This window comes from Tachyglossus aculeatus, chromosome 1 (genome assembly GCF_015852505.1).
Source record: "Tachyglossus aculeatus isolate mTacAcu1 chromosome 1, mTacAcu1.pri, whole genome shotgun sequence".
NCBI lineage: Eukaryota > Metazoa > Chordata > Mammalia > Monotremata > Tachyglossidae > Tachyglossus > Tachyglossus aculeatus.
Genome location: NC_052066.1, coordinates 140,298,501 through 140,314,279, shown reverse-complemented (window position 1 = coordinate 140,314,279; position 15,779 = coordinate 140,298,501). Strand labels below are relative to the sequence as shown.

General features: G+C 46.5%; 1 protein-coding gene across 4 annotated transcripts in view; it reads left to right on the top strand.

Moving 5' to 3' along the window:
• The window catches only part of CDKL4 (cyclin dependent kinase like 4), a 97,703-nt gene that overhangs the window by 74,343 nt on the left and 7,581 nt on the right, over positions 1 to 15,779 (top strand). For all 4 annotated transcript variants that reach the window (XM_038751662.1, XM_038751653.1, XM_038751636.1 and 1 more), the window contains exons 8-9: positions 10,533 to 10,589; positions 14,221 to 14,355. In XM_038751662.1, coding sequence (XP_038607590.1) covers positions 10,533 to 10,589; positions 14,221 to 14,355 — 192 coding nt within the window. The remainder of the gene's footprint in view (positions 1 to 10,532; positions 10,590 to 14,220; positions 14,356 to 15,779) is intronic.

Here is a 15,779-nt window from a genome sequence, read left to right as displayed (position 1 = left end):
GCTGCCATTTGTCCGCTGCATGGGGACGGGGCACGGGCCTGGGAGTCACAAGGTCTGCTGCCATTTGTAATAATAATAATAATAATAATGTTGGTATTTGTTAAGCGCTTACTATGTGCAAAGCACTGTTCTAAGCGCTGGGGGGAACACAAGGAAATGAGGTTGTCCCATGTGGGGCTCACAGTCCCAATCCCCATTTTCCAGATGAGGGACCTCAGGCCCAGAGAAGTGAAGTGACTTGCCCAAGGTCACACAGCAGACATGTGGGGGAGGCGGGATTCGAACCCATGACCTCTGACTCCCAAGCCCGCGCTCTTTCCACTGAGCCACGCTGCTGCATAGGGTTAGGGCACGGGCCTGGGAGTCGCAAGGTTTGCTGCCATTTGTCCGCTGCATGGGGACGGGGCACGGGCCTGGGAGTCACGAGGTTTGCTGCCATTTGTCCGCTGCATGGGGACACTTAGTACAGTGCTCTGCACATAGTAAGCGCTCAATAAATACAATTGATGATTGATGATGATTGATGATGGGGACGGGGCACGGGCCTGGGAGTCACAAGGTTTGCTGCATAGGGATAGAGCACGGGCCTGGGAGTCACAAGGTTTGCTGCCATTTGTAATAATAATAATAATAATAATGTTGGTATTTGTTAATCAATCAATCAATCAATCGTATTTATTGAGCGCTTACTATGTGCAGAGTACTGTACTAAGCGCTTGGGAAGTACAAATTGGCATCACATAGAGACAGTCCCTACCCAACAGTGGGCTCACAGTCTAAAAGGGGGAGAGAGAGAACAGAACCAAACATACCAACAAAATAAAATAAGTAGGATAGAAATGTACAAGTAAAATAAATAAATAAATAAATAAATAGAGTAATAAATATGTACAACCATATATACATATATACAGGTGCTGTGGGGAAGGGAAGGAGGTAAGACGGGGGGATGGAGAGGGGGACGAGGGGGAGAGGAAGGAAGGGGCTCAGTCTGGGAAGGCCTCCTGGAGGAGGTGAGCTCTCAGTACGGCCTTGAAGGGAGGAAGAGAGCTAGCTTGGCGGATGGGCAGAGGGAGGGCATTCCAGGCCCTGGGGATGACGTGGGCCGGGGGTCGATGGCGGGACACGACCGCTTTGTCCGCTGCATGGGGACGGGGCACGGGCCTGGGAGTCACAAGGTTCGCTGCCATTTGTCCGCTGCATGGGGACGCTTAGTACAGTGCTCTGCACATAGTAAGCGCTCAATAATTACGATTGATGATGATTGATGATTGATGATGGGGACGGGGCACGGGCCTGGGAGTCACAACGTTTGCTGCCATTTGTCCGCTGCATGGGGACAGGGCACGGGCCTGGGAGTCACGAGGTTTGCTGCCATTTGTCCGCTGCATGGGGACGGGGCACGGGCCTGGGAGTCACAAGGTTCGCTGCCATTTGTCCGCTGCATGGGGACGCTTAGTACAGTGCTCTGCACATAGTAAGCGCTCAATAATTACGATTGATGATGATTGATGATTGATGATTGATGATGGGGACGGGGCACGGGCCTGGGAGTCATGAGGTTTGCTGCCATTTGTCCGCTGCATGGGGACAGGGCACGGGCCTGGGAGTCACAAGCTTTGCTGCCATTTGTCCGCTGCATGGGGACGCTTAGTACAGTGCTCTGCACATAGTAAGCGCTCAATAAATACGATTGATGATTGATGATGGGGACGGGGCATGGGCCTGGGAGTCACAAGGTTTGCTGCATAGGGATAGAGCACGGGCCTGGGAGTCACAAGGTTTGCTACCATTTGTAATAATAATAATGATGTTGGTATTTGTTAAGCGCTTACTATGTGCAAAGCACTGTTCTAAGCGCTGGGGGGAACACAAGGAGATGAGGTTGTCCCATGTGGGGCTCACAGTCCCAATCCCCATTTTCCAGATGAGGGAACTCAGGCCCAGAGAAGTGAAGTGACTTGCCCAAGGTCACACAGCAGACATGTGGGGGAGGCGGGATTCGAACCCATGACCTCTGACTCCCAAGCCCGCGCTCTTTCCACTGAGCCACGCTGCTGCATAGGGTTAGGGCAGGGGCCTGGAGTCACGAGGTTTGCTGCCATTTGTCCGCTGCATGGGGACGCTTAGTACAGTGCTCTGCACATAGTAAGCGCTCAATAAATACAATTGATGATTGATGATGATTGATGATTGCTGGTGGGGACGGGGCACGGGCCTGGGAGTCACAAGGTTTGCTGCATAGGGATAGAGGATGGGCCTGGGAGTCACAAGGTTTGCTGCCATTTGTAATAATAATAATAATAATGTTGGTATTTGTTAAGCACTTACTATGTGCAAAGCACTGTTCTAAGCGCCGGGGGGAACACAAGGAGATGAGGTTGTCCCATGTGGTGCTCACAGTCCCAATCCCCATTTTACAGATGAGGGAACTCAGGCCCAGAGAAGTGAAGTGACTTGCCCAAGGTCACACAGCAGACATGTGGGGGAGGTGGGATTCAAACCCATGACCTCTGACTCCCAAGCCCGCGCTCTTTGCACTGAGCCACGCTGCTGCGTAGGGTTAGGGCACGGGCCTGGGAGTCACGAGGTTTGCTGCCATTTGTCCGCTGCATGGGGACGGGGCACGGGCCTGGGAGTCACAACGTTTGCTGCCATTTGTCCGCTGCATGGGGACGCTTAGTACAGTGCTCTGCACATAGTAAGCGCTCAATAAATATGATTGATGATTGATGATGGGGACGGGGCACGGGCCTGGGAGTCATGAGGTTTGCTGCCATTTGTCCGCTGCATGGGGACGGGGCACGGGCCTGGGAGTCACAAGGTTCGCTGCCATTTGTCCGCTGCATGGGGACGCTTAGTACAGTGCTCTGCACATAGTAAGCGCTCAATAAATACGATTGATGATTGATGATCGGGGCGGGGCACGGACCTGGGAGTCATGAGGTTTGCTGCCATTTGTCCGCTGCATGGGGACAGGGCACGGGCCTGGGAGTCACAAGGTTCGCTGCCATTTGTCCGCTGCATGGGGACGCTTAGTACAGTGCTCTGCACATAGTAAGCGCTCAATAAATACGATTGATGATTGATGATGGGGACGGGGCATGGGCCTGGGAGTCACAAGGTTTGCTGCATAGGGATAGAGCACGGGCCTGGGAGTCACAAGGTTTGCTACCATTTGTAATAATAATAATGATGTTGGTATTTGTTAAGCGCTTACTATGTGCAAAGCACTGTTCTAAGCGCCGGGGGGAACACAAGGAGATGAGGTTGTCCCATGTGGGGCTCACAGTCCCAATCCCCATTTTCCAGATGAGGGAACTCAGGCCCAGAGAAGTGAAGTGACTTGCCCAAGGTCACACAGCAGACATGTGGGGGAGGTGGGATTCGAACCCATGACCTCTGACTCCCAAGCCCGCGCTCTTTCCACTGAGCCACGCTGCTGCATGGGGACGGGGCACGGGCCTGGGAGTCACAAGGTCAAGGGGGCTTCATATCACTGACAGTGCAGCACTCCTCCAGTGGTCTTAAGTCATACCTCCTTTAATTGGAGGGGTCACCGTGTAACAGTCATGGGAATAAAATAATAATAATGATAATAATAATAATAATAATAATAATAATGTTGGTATTTGTTAAGCGCTTACTATGTGCCAAGCACTGTCCTAAGCGCGGGGATAGGTACAAGGTAATCAGGTGGTCCCACGAGGGGCTCACAGCCTTCATCCCCATTTTCCATATGAGGGAACTGAGGCCCAGAGAAGTGAAGCGACTTGCCCAGCGTCACACAGCTGACAAGTGGCAGAGCCGGGATCTGAACCCACGACCTCTGACTCCAAAGCCCGGGCTCTTTCCACGGAGCCACGCTGCTTCCCCTGTAAAAGCCACTTAGAGACACGGGAAAGTTGAAGAAAACGATTTTAGTAGACAAAAACTAAATTGCGAACTTCCTGTGGGCTGGCAGCATGTGGACCAACTCTGCTGCAGTCTTTTCAGGCACTTGGAAGAGTGCCCTGCACACAGTAAGTGCTCCATAAATAATAATGATGGCATTTGTTCAGCGCTTACTATGTGCAGAGCACTGTTCTAAGCGCTTGGGGGGGATACAAGGTGATCGGGTTGTCCCACGTGGGGCTCACAGTCTTCATCCCCATTTTACAGAGGAGGGAACTGAGGCCCAGAGAAGTGAAGCGACTTGCCCAACGTCACACAGCTGACAAGTGGCGGAGGTGGGATTTGAACCCACGACCTCTGACTCCAAAGCCCGGGCTCTTTCCACGGAGCCACGCTGCTTCCCCTATAAAAGCCACTCAGAGACACAGGAGAGTTGAAGAAAACTATTTTAGTAGGCAAAAACTAAATTGCAAACTTCCTGTGGGCTGGTAGCGTACGGACCAACTCTGCTGCAGTCTTTTCAGGCACTTGGGGGAGTGCCCTGCACACAGTAAGTGCTCCATAAATAATAATGATGGCATTTGTTAAGCACTTACTATGTGCAGAGCACTGTTCTCAGCGCTGGGGAGGGATACAAGGTGATCGGCTTGTCCCACGTGGGGCTCACAGTCTTCATCCCCATTTTACAGATGAGGTAACGGAGGCTCAGAGAAGTTAAGTGACTTTCCCAAGGTCACACAGCAGGCATGTGGCAGAGTCGGCATTCGAATCCATGACCTCTGACTCCAAAGCCCGGGCTCTTTCCACTGAGCCGCGCTGCTTCTCCACTGAGCCAATTGGTTCGATAACGCTTTAGACGAACATTCGAACTTTCCTAAAGGGACAAGACAACAAAAACACAAAGGATAGTCCAGCACATTTACAATTAGAAAGTCACTGCGAAGACGGTGGGAAAACAAGGAGCAAAGGAGAATATGCTCGTTGGCCGGAAGTTTTGAGGGTCGGAGAAAACAAATCTCTTTGGGTTCTTCTAAGTTCATTGCGGGGCGGGGAGGCACTGCCAGACTGTATTACTGGGGGCAACGACAGGGAGAAGCAGCATGTCCTGGTGGAAAGAGCTCGGGCCTGACAGTCAGAGGACCTGGGTTCTAACCCCCCGCTCCTCCACTTGTCTGCCGTGTGACCCTGGGCAAGTCCCTTCACTTCCCTGTGCCTCGGTTCCCTCATCTGTAAAGTGGGGATTTGAAACCGCGAGCCCCATGTGGGACAGGGACGGTGTCCGGCCCGATTTGCTTGCGTCCACTCCAGCGCTTAGTACAGCACACAGTAAGGGCTTCACAAATACCACAGTTCTTTTTTTTTTTTCTCTAAAGCGCTATGTGCAAAGCACTGTTCTAAGCGCTGGGGGATACAAGGTGATCACATTGTTCCACGTGGGGCTCACGGTCTTAATCCCCATTTTACAGACGAGGTAACTGAGGCTAAGAGAAGTTAAGTGATTTAAGAAGTTAAGTTACTACGTATTAAACAAGGTAATCCGGTTGTCCCACGCGGCCCACCTGATTACCTTGTAATAATAATAATGTTGGTATTTGTTCAGTGCCTACTATGTGCCAAGCACTGTTCTAAATGCTGGGGGATACAAGGTGATCACGTTGTTCCACGTGGGGCTCACAGTCTTGATCCCCATTTTACAGACGAGGTAACTGAGGCTAAGAGAAGTTAAGTAACTTAAGAAGTTATTAACTATTAAACAAGGTAATCCGGTTGTCCCACGTGGGACAAGGACAGTGTCCCACCTGATTACCTTGTAATAATAATAATAATAATGATGGTATTTGCTCAGTGCCTACTATGTGCCAAGCACCGTTCTAAGCGCTGGGGGATACAAGGTGATCACGTTGTTCCACGTGGGGCTCACAGTCTTAATCCCCATTTTACAGACGAGGTAACTGAGGCTAAGAGAAGTTAAGTAACTTAAGAAGTTATTACTATTAAACAAGGTAATCTGGTTGTCCCATGTGGGACAAGGACAGTGTCCCACCTGATTACCTTGTAATAATAATAATAATAATAATGATGGTATTTGTTCAGTGCCTACTATGTGCCAAGCACCGTTCTAAGCGCTGGGGGATACAAGGTGATCACGTTGTTCCACGTGGGGCTCACAGTCTTAATCCCCATTTTACAGACGAGGTAACTGAGGCTAAGAGAAGTTAAGTGACTTAAGAAGTTATTACTATTAAACAAGGTAATCCAGTTGTCCCACGTGGGACCAGGACTGTGTCCCACCTGATTACCTTGTAATAATAATAATAATGATGATGGTATTTGTTCAGTGCCTACTATGTGCCAAGCACTGGGAAAGATACAAGGGATTAAGACTGTGAGCCCCCCGTGGGACAACCTAATCACCTTGTAACCTCCCCAGCGCTTAGAACAGTGCTTTGCACATAGTAAGCGCTTAATAAATGCCATCATTATTATTATTATTATTATTACATAACAATATAACAAGCACATTCCCAGCCCACAAAGAGCTTACAGTCTAGAGGAGACGGACATTAATATAAAGAAATAAAATGACAGATATGTAAGTGCTGTGAGGCTGGGAGGGGGGATGGATAAAGGGAGGAAGTCAAGACGACGCAGAAGCGGGTGGGAGAAGAGGAAAAGAGGGCTTAGTCGGGGAAGACCTCTCGGAGGAGATGTGCCTTCAGTAAGGCTTTGAAGGTGGGGGAGAGTCATTGTCTGTCAGATCCGAAGGGGAATGGCGTTCCAGGCCAGAGGTAGGACGTGGGCGATAGGTAGGGCGGCGATGCGATAGACGAGATGGAGGTACAGTGAGAAGGTTGGCATGAGAGGAGCAAAGTTTGTGGGCTGGGTGGTACCAGGTGAGGTAGGAGGGGGCAAGATGATCGAGAGCTTTAAAAAGCAGGCCGTACGGAATAGGCACCTAAATTAGGGTCTACAATTATCAATGAATCGTATTTATTGAGCACTTACTGTGTGCACTAAAAGCACTTGGGAAGTACAAGTTGGCAACATATAGAGACAGTCCCTACCCAACAGTGGGCTCACAGTCTAGAAGAATTATGCTAGTCTGGCACAAAAATCCCAATTTTGGGCCATTTGTTTGTGTTCCCTAGGCATCCCAGTTTCATGTCCAAGCGCTTAGTACAGTGCTGTGCACACAGTAAGCGCTCAATAAATCCGATTGATTGATGTCCACTCAACTAGCTTCTCAACTCACTTCATGCCTCTTCTAGAAAACAGCGGGGCATCTCCTGATGGAGAGATAAGACACATATCTGGCACCGTTAAATACCACCTCTGGTTGATAGGCACTAGGGTAAAGAAATGAGCCTCGTGGAAGGATCATTTTTACGAATGAGAATCAATCAATCAATCAATCGTATTTATTGAGTGCTTACTGTGTGCAGAGCACTGTACTAAGCACTTGGGAAGTACAAATTGGCAACATATAAAGACAGTCCCTACTCAGCAGTGGGCTCACAGTCTAAAAGGGGGAGACAGAGAACAAAACCAAACATACTAACAAAATAAAATAAATAGAATAGATATGTACAAGTAAAATAAATAAATAGAGAAGCACGCAAAGCTCTGTAACAAAGGAAAGAGCGGTACCTGCAGAAAGATGGGTCTAGAAATTCCATGGGTAGGCAGCGGGAGAAGGGTGAATGGTCCTTCAGCCTCCTGAATTTGCTCAATTCAATTCAGGAGGTATTGGAATGGGGTTCCCCCTTTTAGACTGTGAGCCCACTGTTGGGTAGGGACCGTCTCTATACGTTGCCAACTTGTACTTCCCAAGCGCTTAGTACAGTGCTCTGCACACAGTAAGCGCTCAATAAATACGATTGATTGATTGATTGATTGAAGGCCAGCCAGATGGTGGTTCCTTCGGGGAGAGCTGCCGTTTCCCTCCTCCTGTCAGGTCCAACACCGGGAGGCTGAACCTGGCTTTCGGCTACTTCCCACGGTACTTTCGGCTACTTATACCTTGTTAAGTATAAAGAAATAAAGACGGAGGTATTGCCCGGTCATTATTTTGGGGTTACTGTTAATTGCTTCCAGCTGCGCTCATAAGTATAATGAAGTCATAATAAAAACAGCAACAGTAATGACAGAAAGAATACTTTTGTCAAACAAGAATGATACGCTTCAACAATAACGATGATAGTAACACTTTAGTGACGATAATAACAATAGCGACAGGATCAATACCTCTGTCAAATAAGAATGGAAACGGTAACGCAAACGGTAATACTGACCATAATGATAATAACCACAATGATGACAGAAACAATACCTTTGTCAATTACAAATGGTAACCTTAACAATAATGATAGCATTAGCATTGATGATTAAGAATGATAGGGATCAGGAGGGGGGTAACGGGACCCCCGTCCCCTCCCCTCCCCCAGAGATGCCATTCGTTCCCCATATATGTCCTGTGTATATGTATATATGTTTGTACATATTTATTACTCTATTTATTTTACTTGTAGGTATCTATTCTATTTATTTAATTTTGTTAGTATGTTTGGTTTTGTTTTCTGTCTCCCCCTTTTAGACTGTGAGCCCACTGTTGGGTAGGGACTGTCTCTATATGTTGCCAACTTGTACTTCCCAAGCGCTTAGTAAACACAGTAAGCGCTCAATAAATACGATTGATTGATTGATGACCACCCTGCTGAGGGTGTGCTTTTGGTGAGCTCCCCTATACTCCACGGCTTATGGGTGTGGTTGATAAAACATCAAAGGGACCCCTGAGGGTTTATTTCCTAATGTCATAAATTCGGTTTTCATTAACTAAAAAATAAGAATGTTCAAACTACTTTTATTTTTTTTCCCCCTTGACAGTTAATTTTGCCTTTTATCGTGGGAAGTGCCATTTCCCACCCCTTGCTCTGTTAGGTGCTGGGGTGAGCTCCAACAGAAAACCAAGGCTGCTGAATAAAAGGGGAAAAAATAAGGCTGCCAAAGATAGGTTTTTACATCAATTCTGTCCTTTCACCCAAGACTATATTAGTTACCTGATTCACATTCTGGGGTATTTGGGTCTTTCCAAAACCCAGGTTTCTGGGTCTCTGGCGCATAGCTTTTGCAACAGAATCAAAACTATAATAATAATAATGGTATTTATTAAGCACTTACTATGTGCAAAGCACTGTTCTAAGCACTGGGGGGATACAAGGTGATCAGGTTGTTCCACGTGGGGCTCACAATCTTAATTCCTATTTTACAGATGAGGGAACTGAGGCACAGAGAAGTGAAGTGACTTGCCCACACACAGCTGACAATTGGCGGAGCTGGGATTTGAACCCGTGACCTCTGACTCCAAAGCCCATACTCTTTCTTCTGAGCCACACTCCTTCTCTATGTTTTTCTCAAAAAAAAAAAGAATTACAAACGGCCCAAAATTGATTTAAAATAAGAAAGTCAGGCATATTCTTTGGGCAAATATGCATTCAGTTCATTTTCTAACCCTTCACAAGGACCTGATTTAGGGGAAAACTCTCACTTATCTAAGGATGTATTGGCTGCTGAATAATAATAATAATGACGGCATTTGTTAAGTGCTTACTATGTGCAAAGCTCTGTTCTAAGCACTGGGGAGGATACAAGGTGATCAGGTTGTCCCACGTGGGCTCCCAGTCTTCATCCCCATTTTACAGATGAGGGAACTGTGGCACAGAGAAGTGAAGTGACTTGCCCACAATCACACAGCTGACAATTGGTGGAGCTGGGATTTGAACGCATGACCTCTGACTCCAAAGCCCATACTCCTTCCACTGAGCCACGCTGCTTCTCTGTGTTTTTCTAAAAAAAAAAAAAATTGCAAAAACAGCCCAAAATTGATTTAAAATAAGAAAGGCAGGCATATTCTTTGAACAAATATGCATTCAGTCCATTTTCTCACCCTTCACAAGGACCTGATTTAGGGGGAAACTCTCACTTTTCTCAGGACGTACTGGCTGCTGAATGTTTCTCAAGACGGCCTTTAGCTTTCCAGATGCCGACTCCGTGCTGGGGTTGTCTTGCCCATAGGCCTTGTGTTGAGAAGGAATCTGTTCCCTTAGGTCCTGAGTGTGAATTGTGAGTGTGAGTGGTGGGGGTTGGGGTAACAACATCATCCAAGAGAACAAGACTGTTTGCACTTCACTAAAACCTGAAGGGGATCCACTTTTTGTGTAAATGAGCCCAACCGCCGAGACCCCAGTAGGAAAAACCCTCTTATGGTTCAGGTTGAGCGGATGGTGGTTGTGATTTCTAAACAAGCGTCAGGAGCTGTGTTTTGTCATCTTTTTAGTCCGGTACGTCGTACTCTAGAGTAGCCACTGATTACCTGCTAGGTGAGTCTCTCTAAGGCTCTGCTCTTCCTTGTCCCTAAACTCCCAAGGGACGTGTTGGAAAGGGTCATCCCCAACCCTTCGGATGGGAAAGGATCATCCTCAACCCTTCGGATGGGTAGCAATCACCCTGTTCCTCTAAGCGTTTCATCAATACCGTCAGAGAGACCGAATTCTGAGTCGGATGAACCGTGGGTCGGACGCACGCTCTGTTCGACTGTTGATTCTGCGAACGCTGAACACGATTTATCTCTTCTTTTTCAGGAGACCCTCGAGGAGAAGTTCCCTAATGCCCCTTCAGTAACCTTGGATTTCATGAAGGTATCGCAGGTTCTCTTCTGCCCCTTCCTGGGATACGGAGTGGCAAAAAAAAAAAAAATTGGGGTCGGCAGACAAAGTAGGGAGGGTGTTGAATAAGAAGTCATCGTAAGGGAGCAGCAAAATTGTTCCCATTCTGGCATCTTCATCTAAACTGAAAAAATGGGTGATGCCTTCCTTTGGAGCTGCATATCCATCAGTGGTATTTGTTGAGTGCTTACTATGTGCAAAGCACTGGACTAGGCACTTGGGAGACTAAAGTATAACAGAATTGGCAGGCACGGTCTCTGCCTATAACGAGCTTAAATTGTTTCTGGAATGAAATTCTTGAGTCCTTGGTGACTCACGTGCAAAAAGTCATTTTCCATTGGTTTCCACCCAGATCGTCCCACATGTATGCTTTATTGTCAGGATTTTCTAAAGGCAGTCAGTCAGTTTATCAGTTTATTTAATCAGTGGCATTTATTGAGTGTTTACTCTGTGCATGTAGTAAGAGTACAATACAACGGAATTGGCAGACCTGTTCCCTGCCCGTATTATAGAGTCTAAATCACAGTCTAGAGGCACTGGCCAATGCAGTGGTCAGGAGATGGTCAACAAGGGGCTCACCTCCTCCAGGAGGTCTTCCCAGACTGAGCCCCCTCCTTCCTCTCCCCTTCCTCCCCCTCTCCAGCCCTCCCACCTTGCCTCCTTCCCTTCCCCACAGCACCTGTATATATGGATATATGTTTGTATGCATTTATTACTCTATTTTACTTGTACATATTTATTCTACTTATTTTATTTTGTTACTATGTTTTGTTTTGTTGTCTGTCCCCCCCTTCTAGGCTGTGAGCCCACTTTTGGGTAGGGACCGTCTCTATATGTTGCCAACTTGGACTTCCCAAGCGCTTAGTACAGTGTTCTGCACACAGTAAGCGCTCAATAAATACGATTGAATGAATGAATGAATGAATGAGTGAATGAATGAATGAAAGGCTGAGGGACAGTGGGCCAGAAATGGTGAACCTGAAAGCAGACTGACTGTAGAAAGCAGATTGACTAACTGGACCCCCGATTTTTAAGTGCTTTGAGGTTGAATTGCACTGTGGCTTAGTGGCTAGAGCCCGGGCCTGGGAAGTCAGAAGGGTCTGCGTTCTAAACCCGGCTCCGCCACATGTCTGTTTATGTGACCTTGGGCGAGCCACTTCAATCAATCAATCAATCGTATTTATTGAGCGCTTACTGTGTGCAGAGCACTGTACTAAGCGCTTGGGAAGTACAAGTTGGCAACATATAGAGACAGTCCCTACCCAACAGTAGGCTCACAGTCTAAAAGGGGGAGAGACTTCTCTGGGCCTCAGTTACCTCATCTGGAAAATGGGGATTAAGACTGTGAGTCCCAGGATGTGTCCCACCTGGTTAACTTGTATCTACCCCACTGCTTAGAATAGTGCTTGGCACACAGTAAGCATTTAACAAGTACCATAACTATTGTTATTATTATTATTATTATCATCTCACCAATGAAGAGCTCTGAATTGCTCCCTCCCCATCCCCCCCACCTTACCTCCTTCCCCTCCCCACAACAGCACCTGTATATATGTTCGTACATATTTATTACTCTATTTTACTTGTACATATTTATTCTATTTATTTTATTTTGTTAATATGTTTTGTTTTGTTGTCTGTCTCCCCCTTCTAGACTGTGAGCCCGCTGTTGGGTAGGGACTGTCTCTATATGTTGCCAACTTGTACTTCCCAAGCGCTTAGTCCAGTGCTCTGCACACAGTAAGCGCTCAATAAATTCGATTGAATCTATGAATGAATGAATGACTCTATTTTACTTGTACATATTTATTCTATTTATTTTATTTTGTTAATATATTTTGTTTTGTTCTCTGTCTCCCCCTTCTAGACTGTGAGCCCGCTGTTGGGCAGGAACCGTCTCTATATGTTGCCAACTTGTACTTCCCAAGCGCTTAGTACAGTGCTTTGCACACAGTAAGTGCTCAATAAATTCGATTGAATGAACAAATGAATGAATTACTCTATTTTACTTGTACATATTTATTCTATTTATTTTATTTTGTTAATATGTTTTGTTTTGTTGTCTGTCTGTCTCCCCCTTCCAGACTGTGAGCCCGCTGTTGGGTAGGGACCGTCTCTATATGTTGCCAGCTTGTACTTCCCAAGCGCTTAGTACAGTGCTCTGCACACAGTAAGCGCTCAATAAATACGATTGAATGACTGAATGTTGACTTCCATAGAGAAAATTACTGGCCTTCCAGCAGGACTTGAAAAAGTTGATATGAGGTGGCACATATTTTTGGAACTGTACTCCGGTTCTACTGAGTTTTAAGTGAATTGGCCGACTCCTTTTTACTTCTTTGGCACTCCCTTGAATGAGTCTTGGGTTTTTCTCATTTTCAGGCTTCATTTTTCACGAGGAACAGCAAAGAATTCTCAGCCGTACTGACAATCTGTTGATTTTAGGTTTCAAGCAAAACAGTCTCACGAGCTGGAATTCTAAAAATCTTCTGGGGTCTGTTGCTCTCCCTTTTTTTTTTGTAGCATTTATTAAGTGCTTACTATGTGCAAAGCACTGTTCTAAGCGCTGGGGAGGTTACAAGGTGAACAGGTTGTCCCACGTGGGGCTCACGGTCTTCATCCCCATTTTACAGATGAGGAAACTGAGGCCCAGAGAAGTGAAGTAACTTGCCCAAAGTCACCCAGCTGACAAGTGGCAGAGCCGGGATTTGAACCCATGACCTCTGACTCCAAAGCCCGGGCTCTTTCCACTGAGCCACGCTGCTTCTCCCTGTAGTTGATCCTGACTTCAGACTCTCTGGAGTGAACGCAATAAAGTTCAGGTTTGGCGAGGCTGAAATTCTACGTGCAAGGTCCAATTCTTTGGCAGTAATAATAATAATAACCATGGTATTTAAGTGCTTACTACGTGTAAGCTCATTGTAGGCTGGGAACGTGCTTATTGTTGTAGGACTCGCCGGAGCGCTTAGTACGATGCTCTGCTTGTTCAGTAAATATGATTGAATAAATGAATGTGCCAGGCACTGTACTAAGTGCTGGGGAGATCAGGTAATGTGCCTATCAGCCCAAAGTGCTTAGCACAGTGTTCTGCAAGCAGTAAGCGCCCAATAAATATGATTGACTGATACATGGGGATCATTGCAGGGAAGAGCCCACCTCCTCCAGGAGGCCTTCCCAGACTGAGCCCCTTCCTTCCTCTCCCCCTTGTCCCCCTCTCCATCCCCCCATCTTACCTCCTTCCCTTCCCCACAGCACCTGTATATATGTATATATGGTTGTACATATTTATTACTCTATTTATTTATTTATTTATTTTACTTGTACATTTCTATCCTATTTATTTTATTTTGTTGGTATGTTTGGTTCTGTTCTCTGTCTCCCCCTTTTAGACTGTGAGCCCACTGTTGGGTAGGGACTGTCTCTATGTGTTGCCAATTTGTACTTCCCAAGCGCTTAGTACAGTGCTCTGCACATAGTAAGCGCTCAATAAATACGATTGATTGATTGATTGATTGATCTTCCGATGAATGTTGGGTTCCATCACTCACCAGGCTCACTCACATAAGAAATCCCCTTAACTTCCTTTGCTTCTTTCCTCCCAAAGGGCTGTTTGAAGATGAATCCTGAAGATAGATTAAGTTGCGCGCAGCTCCTGGAGAGCCCCTACTTTAATTCCTTCCGAGAAGATCAACTTAGAAGAAAAATACGTAATGAGGGGAAAAACAGGAGGCGACAGCAGGTACTTCAACTCTAAAATGGCTCTGTTGCCCTTTAGAGCCGCAGTTTTCTTTGCCTTCAGGATCTGGCTAAGGACAGGCTGGGATGGCTACCATACCATAAGCGCTCAATAAATACGATTGATTGATTGATTGATTGATAAACTGGTGTGTATGTGTGCCCTGCATAAAAGAATATCAGAGTGATCTTGTAGTTTGCTCATCGCTTGGTTTCTGAGTGATCCTTTTTGGTTTAAACACCGTGAGTGGGTTAATTCTTAGGAAAAGATTAATTATCTGTGAATCTTAAGGGTACATCTTGAAATCATTTTTCTCCAACCTTCCAGAAGGTTGCGGCTACATTGGTGTTTAATAATAATAATGTTGGTATTTGTTACGTGCTTACTCTGTGCCAAGCACCGTTCCAAGCGCTGGGGTAGATACAACGTAATCAGGTTGTCCCACACGGGGCGCACAGACTTCATCCCCATTTTACAGATAAGGTAACTGAGGCACAGAGAAGTGAAGTGACTTTGCCCAAGGCCACACAGCTGACAAGTGGCAGGGCCGGGATTAGAACCCACGACCTCCGACTCCCAAGTCCGTGCTCTTTCCGCTGTTTCTATAAGGCTGCCTCCCACACGCTTCTCAAATTCATTCGACTTGTATATTATTCACGTACCCCTTCGCGTTGCACTTGGATTTGCACCCTTGATTCACCCCTCCCTCAGCCCCATAGCACTTTTATCCGTATCCAAAATGGCTTAGTACAGTGCTCTGCACATAGTAAGCGCTCAATAAATACGATTGATGATGATGATTTATATTGTCTGTCTCCCCTCTAGACTGTAAGCTCACTATGGAGAAGGAACACGTCTACCAACTCTGTTCTACTGTACTCCCCCAAGCGCTTAGTACAGTGCTCTGCACACAGTGCATCGCACATAGTAAGCGCTTAACAAATACCATCATTATTGTTAGTATTATTATTACTCAATAAATACAGTCGATTGGTTGAAAAAGATGCAGGTCCAAATTCCAAGAATGTAAGGTAGATTAATCTCCTTCAAAATCACTGTTCAGTTTTGACGCACTCTTGATTCAATCGTATTTGAGCTCTCACTTTGTAAAGCACCGCATAAGCGCTCAGCACACTTGAAATGCAACTGAATGAGATTTTTTTTTTTAACCCCAAGGGCCGGAGGAAAGTGAGGATGGCAGTAGGCAGCCTAGCGAGAGACCACTTTCCCCCAAACTCAAAACACCCACTTGGCTCCAGGAGGTAAAACACAGATGGCAGCTCGGCTCGTGAATCATCATCATCAGTCGTATTTATTGAGCGCTTACTATGTGCAGAGCACTGTACTAAGCGCTTGGGAAGTACAAATTGGCAACATATAGAGACAGTCCCTACCCAACAGTGGGCTCACAGTCTCACAGGTCACAT